The following is a 16,638-nucleotide window of genomic DNA, read 5'->3' as shown; positions in this document are numbered from 1 at the left end:
ATTTTTTTTTTTTTTTTTTTTTTTTTTGGTGGAATTTGAGAGGCCTAAGGAAATAGCAGTATGAATGTAATTTTGTGTACAGACAGGCATGAGTGCACGAACTGAATTATCTGTGGGGACAAGGTGAGTACAGATGGAACAGGGACACCGGAAGAGGAGTGTCTGACCATGCTGGCATTCTGCAAAATGTGAAAAGGATGTAAATAAAGAATACATAAAGTTGCACAGCATTTCCATGGTCCTATTGGGAAGTTTGCATGCTAGCCTGTGTATCATCTTTGAAGCATTTATTTCTCCTGAAGCCAGTGGGTTCAACTCTCATTAGATTCACCTTCTGATGCCTAGGGAAGTGAAAATTAATTCTAGGCAGTTTGCTATTTTCAGTGTTGAGACATTATTTACAGTGAAACCTCTGTCTTCTGTGCATGAATATGAGAGCTTAACATGATTTTCTTCAGTGCATAAGCTTCCAGTAGCACATGGCAAGAAAGTATGCAAACCTTTCTGTTTTCTCCATTCCTCATACCAATCCAGCTATGAAACACATGGTGCTCTGCCTGGCTGCTCATCTCTGCTCCAGAAGTCAGTGCAATTCAGCAGTCCATTATAAGTGAGTATCTAGGGTTCCCAAACAGCTGTACTGCACCTGGAAGACAAGAGTTTATATTTGCTGACTAACTACACAACTAAATCCACTTCCCACTGCATTGTAGGTAGCCTAGCCACTGTGGCTACCGTAGCGAAACTGGGAAGGGCCTCCTTGAGTAGTGACAGATGGGAACATGCAGGACAGGTTATACAATGTTCATTTAGTGTTCAGACTCAGAAAAGTTCTTTTACCTGCTGACGGACAGCATCAGGACTTACTGTTAGACATGCCTTTCAGAATGATTGGTTTGTTAAAGTACACTGTGCAGGAGAAGATTTTTGCCATGGAAGCTACCAGCTGTGCTGTTCAGTTGACTGTGTCTTAAAGTTTCCTGCATTTTACTTGAATCATCTCGTTTGGGAATGTGTGTGTTCAGTTGGTCTGTGCTGTGGGCTTCTCTGAGGCAGGTGAGGAAAACAGATGGTTGGGGAGAGCCCAGAGGAAGCCTTCCATCTGCCACCTAAGAGGAACCGATTGACTTTCCCTGAGCTGGCTTGCTACTGATATATGCATTTGTTGCCTTACCACATACTCATTACAGAGTGAGATCTCTTGTCTCCCATTCAACTTTATTACAGGAGTGCTGACCAGAGATTCAGGTCTCTGCACATCCAAGTGTGCAGTTGTCCTACTAAACGCTCCCAGCAGTGGCAGTTATTATTCATCCCTGGGGCAAAATGGAGACCAGGTGCCTTGTTTTGATAACAAGAATGATAGCCACACCCCAAGACCCCTGTGTGAGATGAGAGATTTCCAAATTAATTCTTTATTTTTCTTCTGCAGAAACATTCTAGGGGAAGCATATGTTCAATAACATTTGGCTGCTTCCAACCAGCTTCTGCATACATAGCTACCTGTGGAGTTCAGAGCCTCTCCAAAGAATAAGAAGGAAAGTAAAACACTAGAAAATCTGCTGGAGCTGCTATCATTGTCCCCTTGAACAATGAAATTTGTTCTTTTTGCCAAGCAATCTCTGTCCTACTTGATTCCCTCTTCCAGAAACACATAGGAAACACTTTGCTCTGCTAAGGGAGATCATGTCCTTTATGAAAAAAGAATCCTTCCAAGAGATAAGAACAATGGGAAAGGTAGATGTTAACAAAGACAGAGACTCAGCACTCACCAGGTCAGTGTAGATGTGGCAAGTAAGAAGAATTAGGATGGGCTGTGTGACACACTGGGAACTCCCCGTAGCATGACTGGTCACTGGAAAACATCTGCAGCAGCATAAAGTTTCTCAAGAGGCAGAGTCAGCTGCTTGACAAGGTCTAGATTCATCTTGCTTACCAACAGAGGTCAAAAAATTACCTACATAGTCTAAGCTAATTGTCTAGGTTCTCTAGTAATGTTAGATATACTGGTTTTGGATAAAGGACAGTTTTTGTGAAATTCTGCATTCTCACTATTTCAATTTAAGAAACAGTAAATCACAGCACCCTGACATTTCACTGAACTCCCCTACCAAAGTCATGGAAGGTTTTGCAGTATTGGTGTTTTTACATTAAGTATATTTATTAAAAAAGAGGCTCTTAAGCTCACATAAAAATACTCAAAGTCTTTATAATAGAAGGAGGAAAAATAGTTCATTTTGTTAAGTAGTGTGAATTTTTCTTCATTTTGACCTTCATGTAGATGTGAACTTCTCTAATTCAGAAGCTGATTCTTCAGTTCAAGAACAAAAGCTTCCACGTCTAATCTAAATCTGCAAGATCTTGTTCAGGCTAGTTCATAGGAGTAATGGTAATGGTAAATTGTAAGGATTTTAACGACACTTTCTGACATTCAGGTAGATTATGCTCCCTGAGTGGAGAATAAAAGACTAGATTATGCTTTTCTTCTTTAAGCTTCTTAAAAACAGGTACCTGCGGGTGCTTATTAATAAAGAGAATTCCACTTTGGGATACTATTTTATAGGTGGTGTGTACAAATTTTTGTAGGCTCCTAACAATTTTGATGTTAAAGACAGGCAAACTTTAAATGTGTTCAGTAACAATATTTGCCTTTATTTAAAGTGTGTTCTGCAGCCCTGTCTGCTGCTAAATTCTGGCTGTCATTCAAAATGTGATAATAATGTATAGCCCAATATGAACATAGAAACTGCAGTATATTGATTCTTACAGTCTAAATGACCTCAATCTTAGTTTCATATTGGCATAAGCCTTTTATATTGAATTATGAAGATCCAAAAGATTGCTGAGCTATCCTTTTGACATGATATGTGTTTGGAATAGATCGTCCTGGATTATTTTTATTTTTATTTTTATTTTTATTTTTATTTTTATTTTTATTTTTATTTTTATTTTTATTTTTATTTTTATTTTTATTTTTATTTTTATTTTTATTTTTATTTTTATTTTTATTTTTTTTAATTTTTATTTTTATTTTTATTTTTATTTTTTCTTCGTTCTGATGCAGTATGATATTGAGTGTACCCTGAATATATCCTTGAGATTTAGAGCTTTCCTGACTAAGCTTTTCAGCTGCTTGATCTTATACTTCATTCAGAGGAAACTAGTGGAACAGAGCCTGCATCCTGCTGATAGGTGTTTTTGCAATTTTCATTTAGATGCGTTTTAGCTTTCATTTTCATTCACTGACTCAGGTATCTGCCAAAAATATTTGTTTGTTATACCTCGTTGTATTTCACGCTTCTGTACTTTCACTCTGCTACTGGAGAATGTTGTAGTATATTTGTTAGTCTTGATCCCCTCCTCATCCCTTATTTCATACTGCAGGGAACATTTCAGCCTGTTACAGTTACATGAATAAAAGGCGACCAGAGCCTCCTTCTCAGCTTTTATTAGCTTTACTAATATTATGGTGCACTTTAGAATCACACTTCCTTCCTCTGCCTGAGATAATAACTTTAAGGAGCTCTCCTAGCAGATTCAGTAATGCATTTCGATTTTTTTTCTGAAAGCATACCAACTCCTTAATAGCATGCTTTTCTGCTGTTACCACAATTTCATTGATAAGCTTAGGCTGGAGGTGTGATTTCTTCCCATATACTGTCTTAAAAAAATGTGCAAATTAAATTCTACTCCAGAAGGAAAAGTACGGTAATGGAATCAACTGAGAAATGGGGGGAATATTTTAAGGGTCAGTCTAAAGTCAATCTCAAAGAACTTTCCACTTTTGGAAAGTGAACTTAGCCTAGATTGTGATAGTTTTGAGAATTTTACTTTTGACATGTAAGTAGACATAATTTTAAACTTGCTTAAAATCTTTCATCATATATCCATCAAAAAATACATCCAAACCAAAGTTTTATTTTTCATCTTGACTATTTTTCTGCAGTGCTTCCATATATCTTCCACTTATTTAAAGTCTACAGAGGCTTGAGGCCTGCTTAGAGCTTGATGAGCAATCTCAAGATCCACCAAACAGCTTAAGTCATCAGAGGTGTTTCTGACTCTTGAAATTAGATTCTAGCACCTGATTTAAGAGAGGGACCTTCCATTCATATGTAGTATTAGAAAAATTGTCACCTTGTAATGAAATCCCAGTATTTAACAAACTGTTTTTACACATGGGATTTCCCATGAGCAGTTCATACAACAATGATTTATAAATATTTTAATGTTCTTTGAAAGTTATATCTCAAAGACACTAAGAAAATGTTTGTCACTAATTACCACTGTGCCATCTATTCTGTAATTATGGCCAGAGATCCCCTATCTGTTCTATTAGACTAATTAAATCACAGAATCACAGAATCATCTAGGTTGGAAAAGACCTTGAAGATCATCTAGTCCGACCATTAACCTAACACTGGCCTGGTGTCCCGCCTTCTTGTTCAAAGGCAGAAAAAGGGGTCAGACGCCTATTCTGGCTCAGAGTGAGTGGTGCAGGGAGATGTCTGGGATCTGTGAACTAAGGTGGGTTTGGGGCAAGGCCAGCTAGTCATGGGACTGGCAGGCTGGTGAGCTTGGGGAACCACTAGGTGCACACCAGGTAAGGTTATCAAGGCTGGGATTGTTATGTGCACATGCCCCTGAAATGAGCCAAATCTCTCACTGAGCTTTATGGGCAGAATGGCACACTGTGGGTTTTTCTTTTCCCTATTATATTTTTACTCCTGTATACAGCTTTGATTTGGTTACACTGGAATTTGTGTAAATGCTGAGGCTGGGATGACTCTGTATTTCTTACTACTTGTGAAAGACAAGACAGCCTTCCTGTTGGATCAGTAGTAGTGAGGAAAATTAATTTTCTTATATGTCCATGTGTCGCATAGTCAGAAAAATCAAAACTGCTCACTTTACATGTATAACATAAGCAGTACATATATAGAGAACATGCGTTATGTTGAAGCTTCAAAAAATTGAATTTTGAACTTACCTAAAAAAATTATTTCTGTTTTGCAGAGGGTCTTTCCTATTCTGCCACTGGAAGGCTGGGGGGAGAAGGGAAAGGGGTACTGGGAAAATAAGGTATATATGGTCACAGTGCCACACACACACACACACACACACAAAATGAATTAAGGTTTCAAGGAACAGGAAATGCCAGACATAAAGGCTGTCAGATATTTGATTTTGCAAGGCCAATAAAATCCTCTTAGTTACTTTTCACTACTTTTCTAATTTTCTTTACGGAAAAAAGGTCAAACTAATTCATCTTTATGTGAAAGCAAATTTTCCCTATCCCAACCCTTGGGGAAGTTTTTAAAGATCTACAGAAGTAATGATTCAGAAGAACTATTACTTCACCTCTTCTTATCACAGGCCACTGCATTTTATTTAAATATTCCTGTACTGAGTCTAGTAACTTGTATTTGAAGCACACTCTTCGCATAACAGCAGACATTGATTTGGAGACATCAAAAGATGGAAAAATTACTCCTTTCTTGTGTAATTTGTTCGCAGTAATAATCACCTCAGCTGTTAGGGAAAGTCTATCACTGTGTCTAAGCTGAGTTTGTCTGGCTTTTACTTTTACGTATTTATCCTTGTTATGCCTTTCTTTGTAGTCTGAAAGAGCTCTTCAGTACTTGCTATTTTCTCCCTGTGGAGTTCTTCAGACACTGTAATCAAGTCACCTCTCGGTATTCTTTTTTATAAACTAAATGTGCTGAGCTCTTTAAGTTACTCACAGTATGAATTTTCTCCAGTCCTTTCACTTACTTTTGTGACTCTTTTAATGCCTTTCCAACTTTTCATAGTCTTTTTTTTTTTTTTCAATATGAACAAGATAATTCCAAATATCATCAATGATGTCTGTAGAAGTAAAATCACCTCTCTAGTACTCCCTTCCAGACATTTAATGGCAAATAGTCTATTTTAGCACAATTTACAAGTCCGAGTGTTGAGTTTTTGTTGTCTTACAGATGAGATGTACTTAGAACTGCTTTTATTTATTTATTTATTTATTTATTTATTTATTTATTTATTTAGGAGGAAAGTTCCTAGTCTGTTAACATACCTTATATTTGTTTCTTATAGCTGTATACTCTCATATTTGTGTTTGAACAGTGCCTTACAGGCTATAATGTGGCTTACAGGACAAACTGCCTCCTCTGCTGGACAGCCTATTGAGGAGATTGACCACGGAGGGAGCAGAAGCCCAGCTATGACTCTGCCTTTGATCTTGGAGAAGCTCAAACTGGGGCAGAGGGAGTGCAGACCATGGGGTCATGCCATCAGTGTAGAGATTTTGTTGCTGCTTCCTTTTCTCTGTCTTTGCTCAGAGGTTTCTAATGCTTCACTGGCTATGGGTTTGTTTAAGATGTGAGCCTGGGCATGGTATCTGGGTGAGGAGGGTTTACTTTTTTCCCCCTGCAGTTCTCTTTTATGCTTCAGACCAGCATTTGGTTTCATTTTCTCAGTAACTCATAATTAGAGTGTTTTAGAATAATTGATACTATTTTTAACATTTAATGTTGGTCATAAAATGACATTTCTGCCCATATGTTAATTAATAGCTACTTTACATGTCAGGCACATTTTGTCAATGCTGCTCAAAATTTTTTAATATTGTTTTTTTATTTTATGCATCAAAGTTTTAAAGTCAAATAGACCCATTGCCCTACATGTTCATTAGCTGAACAAATCAGATCTTGTATTTCCACTATAAATTATGACACTTAGCAAAATCTTACTAGATGTGTTTCTCTGTGTGTTACATGTATACATTTTAGTTTGGGCACACATTCAAAGCATGGGGCTGAGAAAGAAAATCTGTCACTGAATCTGATAATAGATTAACAGCAATGAGCAAAAGTAACTAGATAGGGGGAAGCATTTCAGAAAGCAGAGTTATGTATATCCTTAGATTAACAGGCTCTTCATCCTTTGTGTCCATAGCAGAGATGGAAGCAGTCCTCCATATCCTGGGGCATAGGCTGTCCCCCCAAAACTGTCATCATGGCAGAACAAAGCAGGGTGCTACCTCAGAAAACCAGATCCTATTCTTCTGTGTAAGATGAGGTTCTTACCAGCTGGACAAAACAAGTGTTTCATTTTGATGAAATTAAAGGATGCAGAAAAAATATTAATTGCAATCACTGACAGCTATAAGAAAAGGAAACACAAATAATTTTGATCACTTGCAAATGTAATAATGATATTTTCTCACAGAAGGATTTGAGAAGATAGAATTGAAACCAGCATTTGGCTAATTAGATTAAATGTATTCATATACCTGGTTTTGCCTGTGGTGAATAGTTCTATCTGCTAAATGCAGGTGCTGAGAGACTGAATCAAATGTGTTTACTTTTATCTCAAGTGTCTTGCATTTGTGTGCACCTCTGTCATAAATCAGAAACAACAGAAAAAAACACAACTATGGCAAGGCCTGTCTGATAAACTTACATATCTGAATGGGCATAATCATATTTTGAAATAATAAAGCCTTACTTTTTTTGTTCTTCAGGTACACAAAGATGAAGACAGCAACCAACATCTACATTTTCAATCTGGCTATGGCAGATGCGCTGGTTACCACAACTATGCCGTTCCAAAGCACTGAGTACCTGATGAACTCTTGGCCCTTTGGTGATGTGCTGTGTAAAATAGTTATTTCAATTGACTATTATAACATGTTTACCAGCATATTCACGTTGACCATGATGAGTGTTGATCGATACATTGCCGTATGTCACCCTGTGAAGGCTCTGGACTTCCGTACGCCTCTCAAGGCGAAGATAATCAACATCTGTATCTGGCTATTGTCCTCATCTGTTGGTATATCTGCAATAGTTCTTGGAGGTACCAAAGTCAGGGAAGGTGAGTGTGAGCATTTAAAATTCAGTGGTTTTGTTTCTCCAATTACATAAAATGTAGCTTTGAATATTGATTAAACCTGTTTGATTCTTTCTTCAGAGAGTATGTCTAAATTTCTGACATTTTGAAATGTGGAACATTACAGGAAGACATATAAATCATTTAAGCTTAGATGTCCTGGCCAATTAAAAGAACAAAATGAACTTTGAAGCATTGTCTGTGCTAGAATGAGACCATCAAAAAATATTAGCAGATAGCAGGGGAAAATAAACAGGAATTTGATCACAGTGGACACATCAAAGATCAGTTTAGGATGAAACATGAAATGTGGGCTTAAGGTGCTTTTTGTAGGTGTTGTGAGAGTAATTGTGATGAAGTACCGAGAGCAGAAACTAGGTTACTTGTCATTAGAACTAATATGAAAACTATCATTAGTATTAAGACTTGGGAGTTTATTATCAACAGTCATTTCACAGAACTTGAAGGCATGGTGAAGAAAGGAAGTCAATAGCTGGAGGAAAATAAAGGTAAATTATATATAACAGTATCTCAAATTCTTGTTTAAAAAGGGACAGGGATGTATATGGAAATGTGGAAAAACTGAGAATAAGGATTAGCAGAGAAACTGGGAATACAGACCATGGCAAGGAAGCAGCTACAAGAGATCTGTACACAGACTACCTCTAGGCTCTGCTAGAAATTTAGAATACACAGAGGACTCTGGATTTAGCCCCTGTAACTGGTGATTCATTACCTCATTGCTGCTATGGGATTAATCTTATTTTGAAATCGTCCTTGAGAAGGAAAGGGGAGAAGCATCTTACACACATGTACTTCATACCCACAGGCATGACTGTGCTGCGGGAGGCCTCTAGGCTCGAGGCCTCTAACAGGCTCCTGGGGTTGAGGCCACCCTGTAAGTGGATGGCTCAATAAAATACAAGACATGCATATGCATTTGGTGGTAGTCTTGTTTGAGATACAAGTAGTCTTTTGAAAAAAAAAATTACTAATTTCCTGAATTAACAACCTTTTCTATTAGAAGGATTTCACTCCTCTCAAGAGAAATGGTGAACTATTACATAAGGACACTTTTATCTGGCAGAGACAATAAATGCTGTGAGTTGAACTGTTTGACATAGATCAATGCAAGCAAAACATTTCAGTAACAGTTGCTCAAAGGCTGATTGATTTGGCTGAAGATGTATAGATTTTGTTCTTGCTGTTGGTCTCCTTGTGGGTAGGTGATAGGAGAGTCCTCTGGAATCTCAGCTATTCGGGGCGTCAAGTGTCCTGGTTTTCAGTGCTGTAACTCTTCTCCCCAGTAAAGATTGACAGCCTCTATAAAACAATGTCTAGCTCAGGAACATTAACTTCCAGGCATCTTCATTTGGGAAGAATGATTGCCTCACTATGTATGAGATCTTGAAAGCCATGGGACATTAGCTCAGTCAGGTGTTTTGTTGGAGCATGCTTAACTAGCAGAATATTCCTGTCATTCATGTAAGTGTCACATTTAGATCAAGGGGCTGCTCTGAGGCCAGCAATGATTAAATGCCTTTTCCATGCCACATGTCAGGCAGCCTTTTTTTTTTTCTCCTGAAACAAAGCCTACAGCTCAGCTAGGCCAGACGAGGTTAGAAATTATTGGCAAATGCTTGTCAGACCCTACTGTTCAGCTCTGCTTGTCTGATCTAAGGTGTCTCTTGAACATTTACTGCCAATTATCTTGTCTGGTCTGTTCATGAATTGTGCTGATAAATGCTGAAGGGGAAAAGCAAGGATCCTCCCTTTGCCTGACAGCTGGAGCTCAGGACTGAAACTGTGATGTTGTTCCAAATAGTTGTTGTTTATGTGCTACAGGGCCTCTGCTGGAGTCAGATTTAAACAACAACTGAACATCAAATGGAAAGTGATTATATTTAAAGTTCCCACCTCATGCTTAGTTAGTCCTTTTGGTTTTTCACAGTACAGTATTTCTCTCAGTGGTGTCCTTCTGCATACATTTTCCCTGCAGAATAAATTTTACATCTGTGTAAATATTCACTGTCTGGCCTTAATGGAGCCTTTCTTGATGAAGAATTGTCCACTTAAAAAGAAATAAATTAGAGGTACTATTAGTATTCCAAATAATAGTATGAAGGCTCCATTTGAGTACAGAGAATAAAGAATTGTTCATTAAAAAAAAAAATAGAGGTGCTGTTAGTATTCCCAGTAATAGTATGAAGGCTCCATTTGAGTACAGAGGAGTATGGATGCCTGAAGGTGACATAATTAATAATGTATCTAACAGAAGTATACTTCCTATGTCAAGATTAATATTAATCTTAAATGGTAGCTTGTCAAACACATTTAAAAATATATTTACAATAAAATACCATACAGAATGTGGTATTTTAAAATACATTAAATATATCAATGTCTTTGGATTATTTGGCTTTTGGAGTGGAAAAGGTCAGTATGAAATTTTAAGTACTCAGTTTGTGACATCGTACTTAGTTCTGCATCTTTTCAGGCAACAAGAATAAAACATAAATTGGATTTTATTCTCCTCCAGAGTTCCTGAAAATTGTCGTGATACTGTGCATTATGACAAGGACCTTTGTTGATGTTAATCAGCTCTAAACTGGGAATATGTAAATGTGTTCCATAAAATTCATGGCATTACATATATTAAGTGAAACACATGAATAACAATGAATTCAGAATAAGATTTTCCATAGCAAGTAAACTGAAACAAGACATAAGACAATAATTAAATTTGTATTTGATTATTTGGAATTCTAAAATACCATTTCCAGCTACAAATTATATTAAAATGTAACAAACATGACCTAATTATTTTGATAAACATATGAAATTATGTCACTAGATCTAGAGAGGCAGTTTCCTCTGGGAGGGGGTTTCAGTGAGTAGATGGATGTGGTCTGGAGCAGTCACCCTGATCACACCTCACTTTTATCCAGAACTGCACATCTGGATGCAGCTTTACTAGTCTAGGTATTATAGCTGCATCCTGACTTTATTGTTGCTGCTAGGCCATGATCTACTACAAATAACAGTAATAATCAATGTGAAAACTTCTTTGAAGATGATTGTTGTCATTTCTAGAATAAAATTAAGTAAAAGCCACTACACTTCTGAAAACCTAGGTCACAAATGTTTTGGAAAATTTGACTGAGTGTCCAGACCCTGTTAAGTCATACTTGTGCTGTCAGTTTAGCATCCTCCATCAGGCTTGAAAGATATGTTTTTTCACTTTTCAGTTTTCAGAATCAACCATGAGTTGTTATATTGTTTAAATTAAAACTTCAAAATATTTAGCCTTGAGTTCAACTTCCTTTATTTGAATGTTTTAGTATTCAGTATCGCCCAGTAACATCTTTCTAATCACGGAAATGTCTGTATGATACCATAATGATAACTTCCCCCCCAGTTGCTTTTCAATACAAATTCTCTACAATATCAGCTTGATTTGTAAAGCATTTTGATAGCTGAGAAATATGGCTTGATGGTTTTCTGACTAGTTCGGCTGGAGACAGATATGAAAAAGTGATGTGCAAGACTCTACTGAATCGTTCCACCTTTAGATCTGATTCAATAAAAACCTGTTCATAAGAATTTATAGAGGAATGGAAATTTCAGTAGGGAATTGAAAAAAAAAATCAAAGAATAATGCAGTGCTCAAGAGGATAAAATCTAAGCTACAATTCAGAGTGAAAAATCCCTGTGTTACCTTGACTTGCCTTCAGTAGAGTTTAACTGCTGATAGTAGTTGTAAATTTACCCCTTGTCTTGCGGTGCCATTTAACTTGTTTCTTGTTTTTTCATATGGTTTATATGCTGGAAGACTGCAATGAGGTCAGCAAATGAAATCTCTTATATTTCATTCCTCAGCAGCCTCCTGTCAGAGGGAATATTTCTCAGACATAAAATCAAGTAACAGCCTGTGACTCTGAATCTTGGCATGGGCAACCAGAAAGAGAGTGGGCTGGTGTCAGTGGCCCAGATCCTGCAGCCTCTGCGCAGGCTGAATTTTCAATGACATGATCTGCAAAAAGAGCAGCTTCCATTTGACTCTGCACACACACATATTTTATTTGCTTCTATTTAACTGAAAATAAGCTGTTACCAGGAAATAAGTTTTTCTGAATGCAAGCATTTACGTGTATTCCATTTGCGCTGAAGAAGGCACGTGGGAAAAGATTATTACACAATTATTGGCAAAATCAAAACCTCATTCAGCTTCCCCCATTTATGATACCAAAAATCTGTCTTCACCCACAGACAAAAACATACGTAGTTTGATAATAATTATGAGATTTCTACTCCATTGAGCATAGTACTCATTCTGGCTTTAAATCTCAGTACGATTCAAATGCAAACATCTTTACAAATTTTTATTTTTGTGCTCTGCATTTTTAGATCCTCCCATGGGAAACAAATTTTATGCAATATTTTGCATTTTGAAAAGCCCTGATCTCTCTAAGTAATTTCTAGAGACAGCTGCATGAAAGCAGTTTCAGGGTAATTGAAAGCTGTCCTTGGAGTAATATAATGATAACTACATTTATTAGGATCACATTACATGATAATCACTTTTCCTAGTTTATGCTATGATAACTACATTGTTTAGAATATCTAATAACAAAACAATTTTATTCTTCTCGCTTCTTTCACTCCTAGATACTGCAAGCACTGAATGCTCCTTGCAATTTCCAGACAGAGATTACGTGTGGTGGGACATCTTCATGAAAATCTGTGTCTTTGTCTTTGCATTTGTTATTCCAGTTCTTATTATAATTGTTTGCTATACCTTGATGATCCTGCGTCTTAAAAGCGTACGGCTTCTCTCAGGTTCTCGAGAAAAAGATCGAAACCTGCGCCGCATCACCAGGCTGGTTCTTGTGGTTGTGGCAGTTTTCATTATCTGTTGGACTCCTATTCACATTTTTGTGCTGGTTGAAGCGTTAGGGGATGTGTCCCACAGTACTGCTGCTATATCCAGCTATTACTTCTGTATTGCTTTGGGTTACACCAACAGCAGCCTCAATCCAATCCTTTATGCTTTTTTGGATGAAAACTTCAAGAGGTGTTTCAAGGACTTCTGCTTCCCCTTTAAGATGAGGATGGACAGGCAGAGCACCAGCAGAGTCAGAAACACTGTGCAAGACCCAGCTTATATGAGGGAAGCAGATGGGACAAACAAACCTGTATGACTAGTCGTGGAAATGTCATCTTACTGTCCTCAAGAGAGAGAAGAGTCCAATGACCTAGGACTGACACAGATTACCACTGCAGTTTGAACTAGACTCACCCAGACAGACGTTTCTGGAATATTTCAGAAATCCTAGCAGTTTGAACTAAAGCAAGTTTATTATCAACAAATAAGAACCTCCTGAAATAAGCTCAAATGAAAAGGACCTGGCTGGTGGTCAGGTTTTGGCACCATTTTTGCTGTACTTGAGCAGGCACCTTTCTGGGGAGGCAGGAGATAGTGTTGTACCAGTTGATTCTGGATGAGGAAGGTTCTGGCTTTTCTCTTTACGTAAAGTTATATTAAGCAATGTTGGGTCATAACACTGAGTTACGCCAGGAACTTTTGCCCCAGCAGTGTTTGCTTCTGAAGTATGTAGTTTGACAACTTGATTTATCATACTCTTTTACAGTGAAGAGTGTTTAGATTTCTGCAGAACAATGCCAGAGCTATAATCAATATCGTCCTCAATTAATGTATCTGTAACATTTGTCTGTGCTGTGGAAATCCAATTTAAGCATGATCTGCCTACACACCAAAGTGATTTTATTGTGTCTGTGTATGGTAAAGCATATTGGCATTTAAAAGTATTGGGATTTAAGGAGAATTGTTAGTATATTTTTAGCACGTGTTTAATCATCTGTGTGTAATGTTTTCTCTGTGTGATTTCCCAAGGTGATTGTATATTTATATTGATTGTGAATAATATTCATTTTCAGAGTGTGTTTTGAACAAGAGGCTAGAAAACTTCAAATACTTCACTTGTTACAAAACTGATAAAAACCCATGCCACATTCATTACATGGGGGAAATGATTGCATTCCATTTTCAGTAAAGGGGACAAACAGACAAAAGTAGTGCTGTACTTGTTTTCCTGAACGATTTGTAATCAGACTAAAATAAATATTTGATGAATTAGAAACTAGTGATTAGCACATGGAGTAACTGGGTTGATACAAAGGAAATGAAGATGAAATATACTGGATGACACTTGATTGGAAAAGTTCCCATTTTATTGATGATGCATTTTCTTTGATAGAGTCCTATGATTTCAGTAAATTTCTCTGTTTTCCCATGAAGATGGAGATGCCAAGGCACAGCTACACAGGTTACTGGCTTGCTGAAGGTAAGTTTATGGTAAAATTTAGGCTAACTTTCAGTCTGTAGTCTTTTGCCTTCCTAATTCTTACATGTTACCACCCCCACTTCTGCTGTTGCTGAAGCTTGGAGGAATGCTCTCATTATCTTCACTGGGAACAGATCTGGTCACCAGATGTCATCCTGGTAACTTTGTTCTTTATAAAAAAATCATGAATAAGGTGGGTTCCTTCATTGTATGGCAAATTTTCTCAGAAATACAGTCTGGTTGGGTCATACTGGACCAAAAATTCTTTATGCACACCAGTGTAAATCATGAGATTTACTCTGGAGCCTGGCAGTACATTTCCTGTGGAAATGCTGTAGAGATTCAGCCCCCTGCAGAACTTACACATCCTTTATTGATAATATGGACAGGTATGTGAAATATTTTTGATATCAGGTTGATGAACACATTGTTCCTACATTCATCTTGCAGTACTAAACCAATCCTGAATAGTCAGAGGTGTTCACAGCCTTTCAGTGGTGCTGCTGTGTGGAGCAGAACTGTGAGATTGAGGCCATGGAGTCTGGTACTTGAGAATAAGCTGCTCTAATGAAATTATCTTTGCTAATGAAAATATTCAAGTTAACCCTTTCTGGACAAATCCAGCACTTTCTGTTTGTTTCTACATGATGAGTGAATAGCTGACCTCAGGATACTTGATTTACCTGGAGAAATGAATGATACTCACACAACTGATTGAGTGAATGTAACTTCCTACCTTCTCCCTCTTTCTTTTTTACATGCATATATCTTTCTAAATACAGTTCCGACCTTTAAATGGTCACAAAAAGAGAATGTTTAACGTAAAAATTGACAATCCAAGGTATTTATCAATTTAGGAACAAATAAGTGTAAAAGAGCTACATGCTAATGAACTATTTTCATTCCAAATACCTTGTGTTCTTGTTCATGATTTATTGTTTGCATATATATATATATATATCTGTGTTTCAAAAGAGTTATTACTCCATACATTATATGCAGTGCTCCACATTGCAATAAAAAAAAAAATCAGTGTTCTTAATTCATAAGAAGGAGCTTTATAATATTTTTTGTGTGTGTGTGACTAGGTTTTTGGTAAGGAGACCATCTTCCTTATTACAGTGGGAGGAAAATAACAGATCCTAGCAATTTTTCTGTGGTATGAAAATATTAGGATTGAAAAGTAATAGAAGAATGTGTTCTAAAGATTTTTTTCATGGAACATTAACAGCCAAATTAGTCTGGATGCAGCAGAAAGAAGTCTTGAAGGTTTTCTTGACAAATTAGGCAGTTTGCCACACTCTGTTAAACAACGAAGGAAAGTTGACCAAGATTATTTTTATAGCTGAGAAAGTATATTTAAAAGTAATGTTATGTTTTTGCTCACAGAATCTGCTTCCAGATGATTAAATTCCCATTGTTTGTTCACCAGTTCCTAGACTGGAATGACTAACAGGCCAACCCAATTATTCTCACAGGAACATTCACAGTACTTTGGAAACGTGTTTAAGCCTTGCAAAGCACCTCACTTTCTGTGTAACTCCAGACAAATGACTTGCCTTCGCTCTTGTGTTGTCACCTATCTCCAGGATGCAGCGAGAGGTGGAGAAAGGGGTGAGAGTTGCCTGAACCAGCCATTGCAGTGCTGGGTAGGGGATGGGGCAGCAGGGTCAGGCTGTGCTGTCCCATGGGCCCTGGAGGAAAGGCAACATGGGACAGACACATGCAGGCAGCCTGGAAGTCAGCTGTACTTGCCACAGGCAGTCTCACCTCTCTTCCTTTTGGGAGGCTCCAAAAATTTAGTATTGCAAAAGCATGGTACACAGCCATTTCACCTGTTTGTGGGGTTAATTTCCAATCACCTAGTGTGGCTAGGAGGGTGTCAGCTTCTGTGTTCCCTGCTTCTTTTAATTTAGAAATCTTTTGTATGGAAAACATACCAGGTGTTCTGGTTCAGTGCTTTTGTCTCTGCTTTGGAGAGAAGAGCAAAAGAGAGGTACTGAAGTTTGCAGATCGAGCATCTTCCCTGAAATCTCATACTTTTGCAGTGTAGAGGTACCAGATTATCTAGAGAGTGCAGAGCTGTTTCAGTCTCACCTCTCTCTCCAGTCTATGTTTAACTATCCTTAACATTTAAATACAGCTGCCACTAGACAACCCCTGTAGTTAATTTTGTGTGCTTTTTCATGCAGATTGCAAAAGAACAAATAGGTGTAAAAAATAACTAGAAACCTTATTCAAATATCTGTTCTTGTGGTTTTAACTCAATCTACATGTTTGTGCGTTAGAATTGCACCACAAGGAGTAATAGTGGGTATGTTTTTCTTTTTAATTGAGGAAAAACTCCAGTGAAATTCATGTGTGTCAAATAGCCTCTACTTTC

The 16,638-nt window shown here is 37.4% G+C and overlaps 1 protein-coding gene across 1 annotated transcript in view; it reads left to right on the top strand.

Annotated features, from left to right (window-relative positions):
* The window catches only part of OPRK1 (opioid receptor kappa 1), a 21,129-nt gene extending 7,014 nt beyond the window's left edge, over nucleotides 1-14,115 (top strand). Inside the window, exons 3-4 of the mRNA XM_026842370.1 lie at nucleotides 7,523-7,875; nucleotides 12,559-14,115. Of these exons, the coding sequence (XP_026698171.1) occupies nucleotides 7,523-7,875; nucleotides 12,559-13,091 (886 nt within the window). The 3' untranslated portion in view covers nucleotides 13,092-14,115. The remainder of the gene's footprint in view (nucleotides 1-7,522; nucleotides 7,876-12,558) is intronic.
* The last annotated feature ends 2,523 nt before the right edge of the window (nucleotides 14,116-16,638 follow it).

The sequence above is a fragment of the Athene cunicularia genome, assembly GCF_003259725.1.
Source record: "Athene cunicularia isolate RWA chromosome 2 unlocalized genomic scaffold, athCun1 chr2_part1, whole genome shotgun sequence".
Classification (NCBI taxonomy): Eukaryota; Metazoa; Chordata; class Aves; order Strigiformes; family Strigidae; genus Athene; species Athene cunicularia.
The sequence above is the reverse complement of the archived record's forward strand: the minus strand, read 5'-3'. Positions and strand labels throughout refer to the sequence as shown.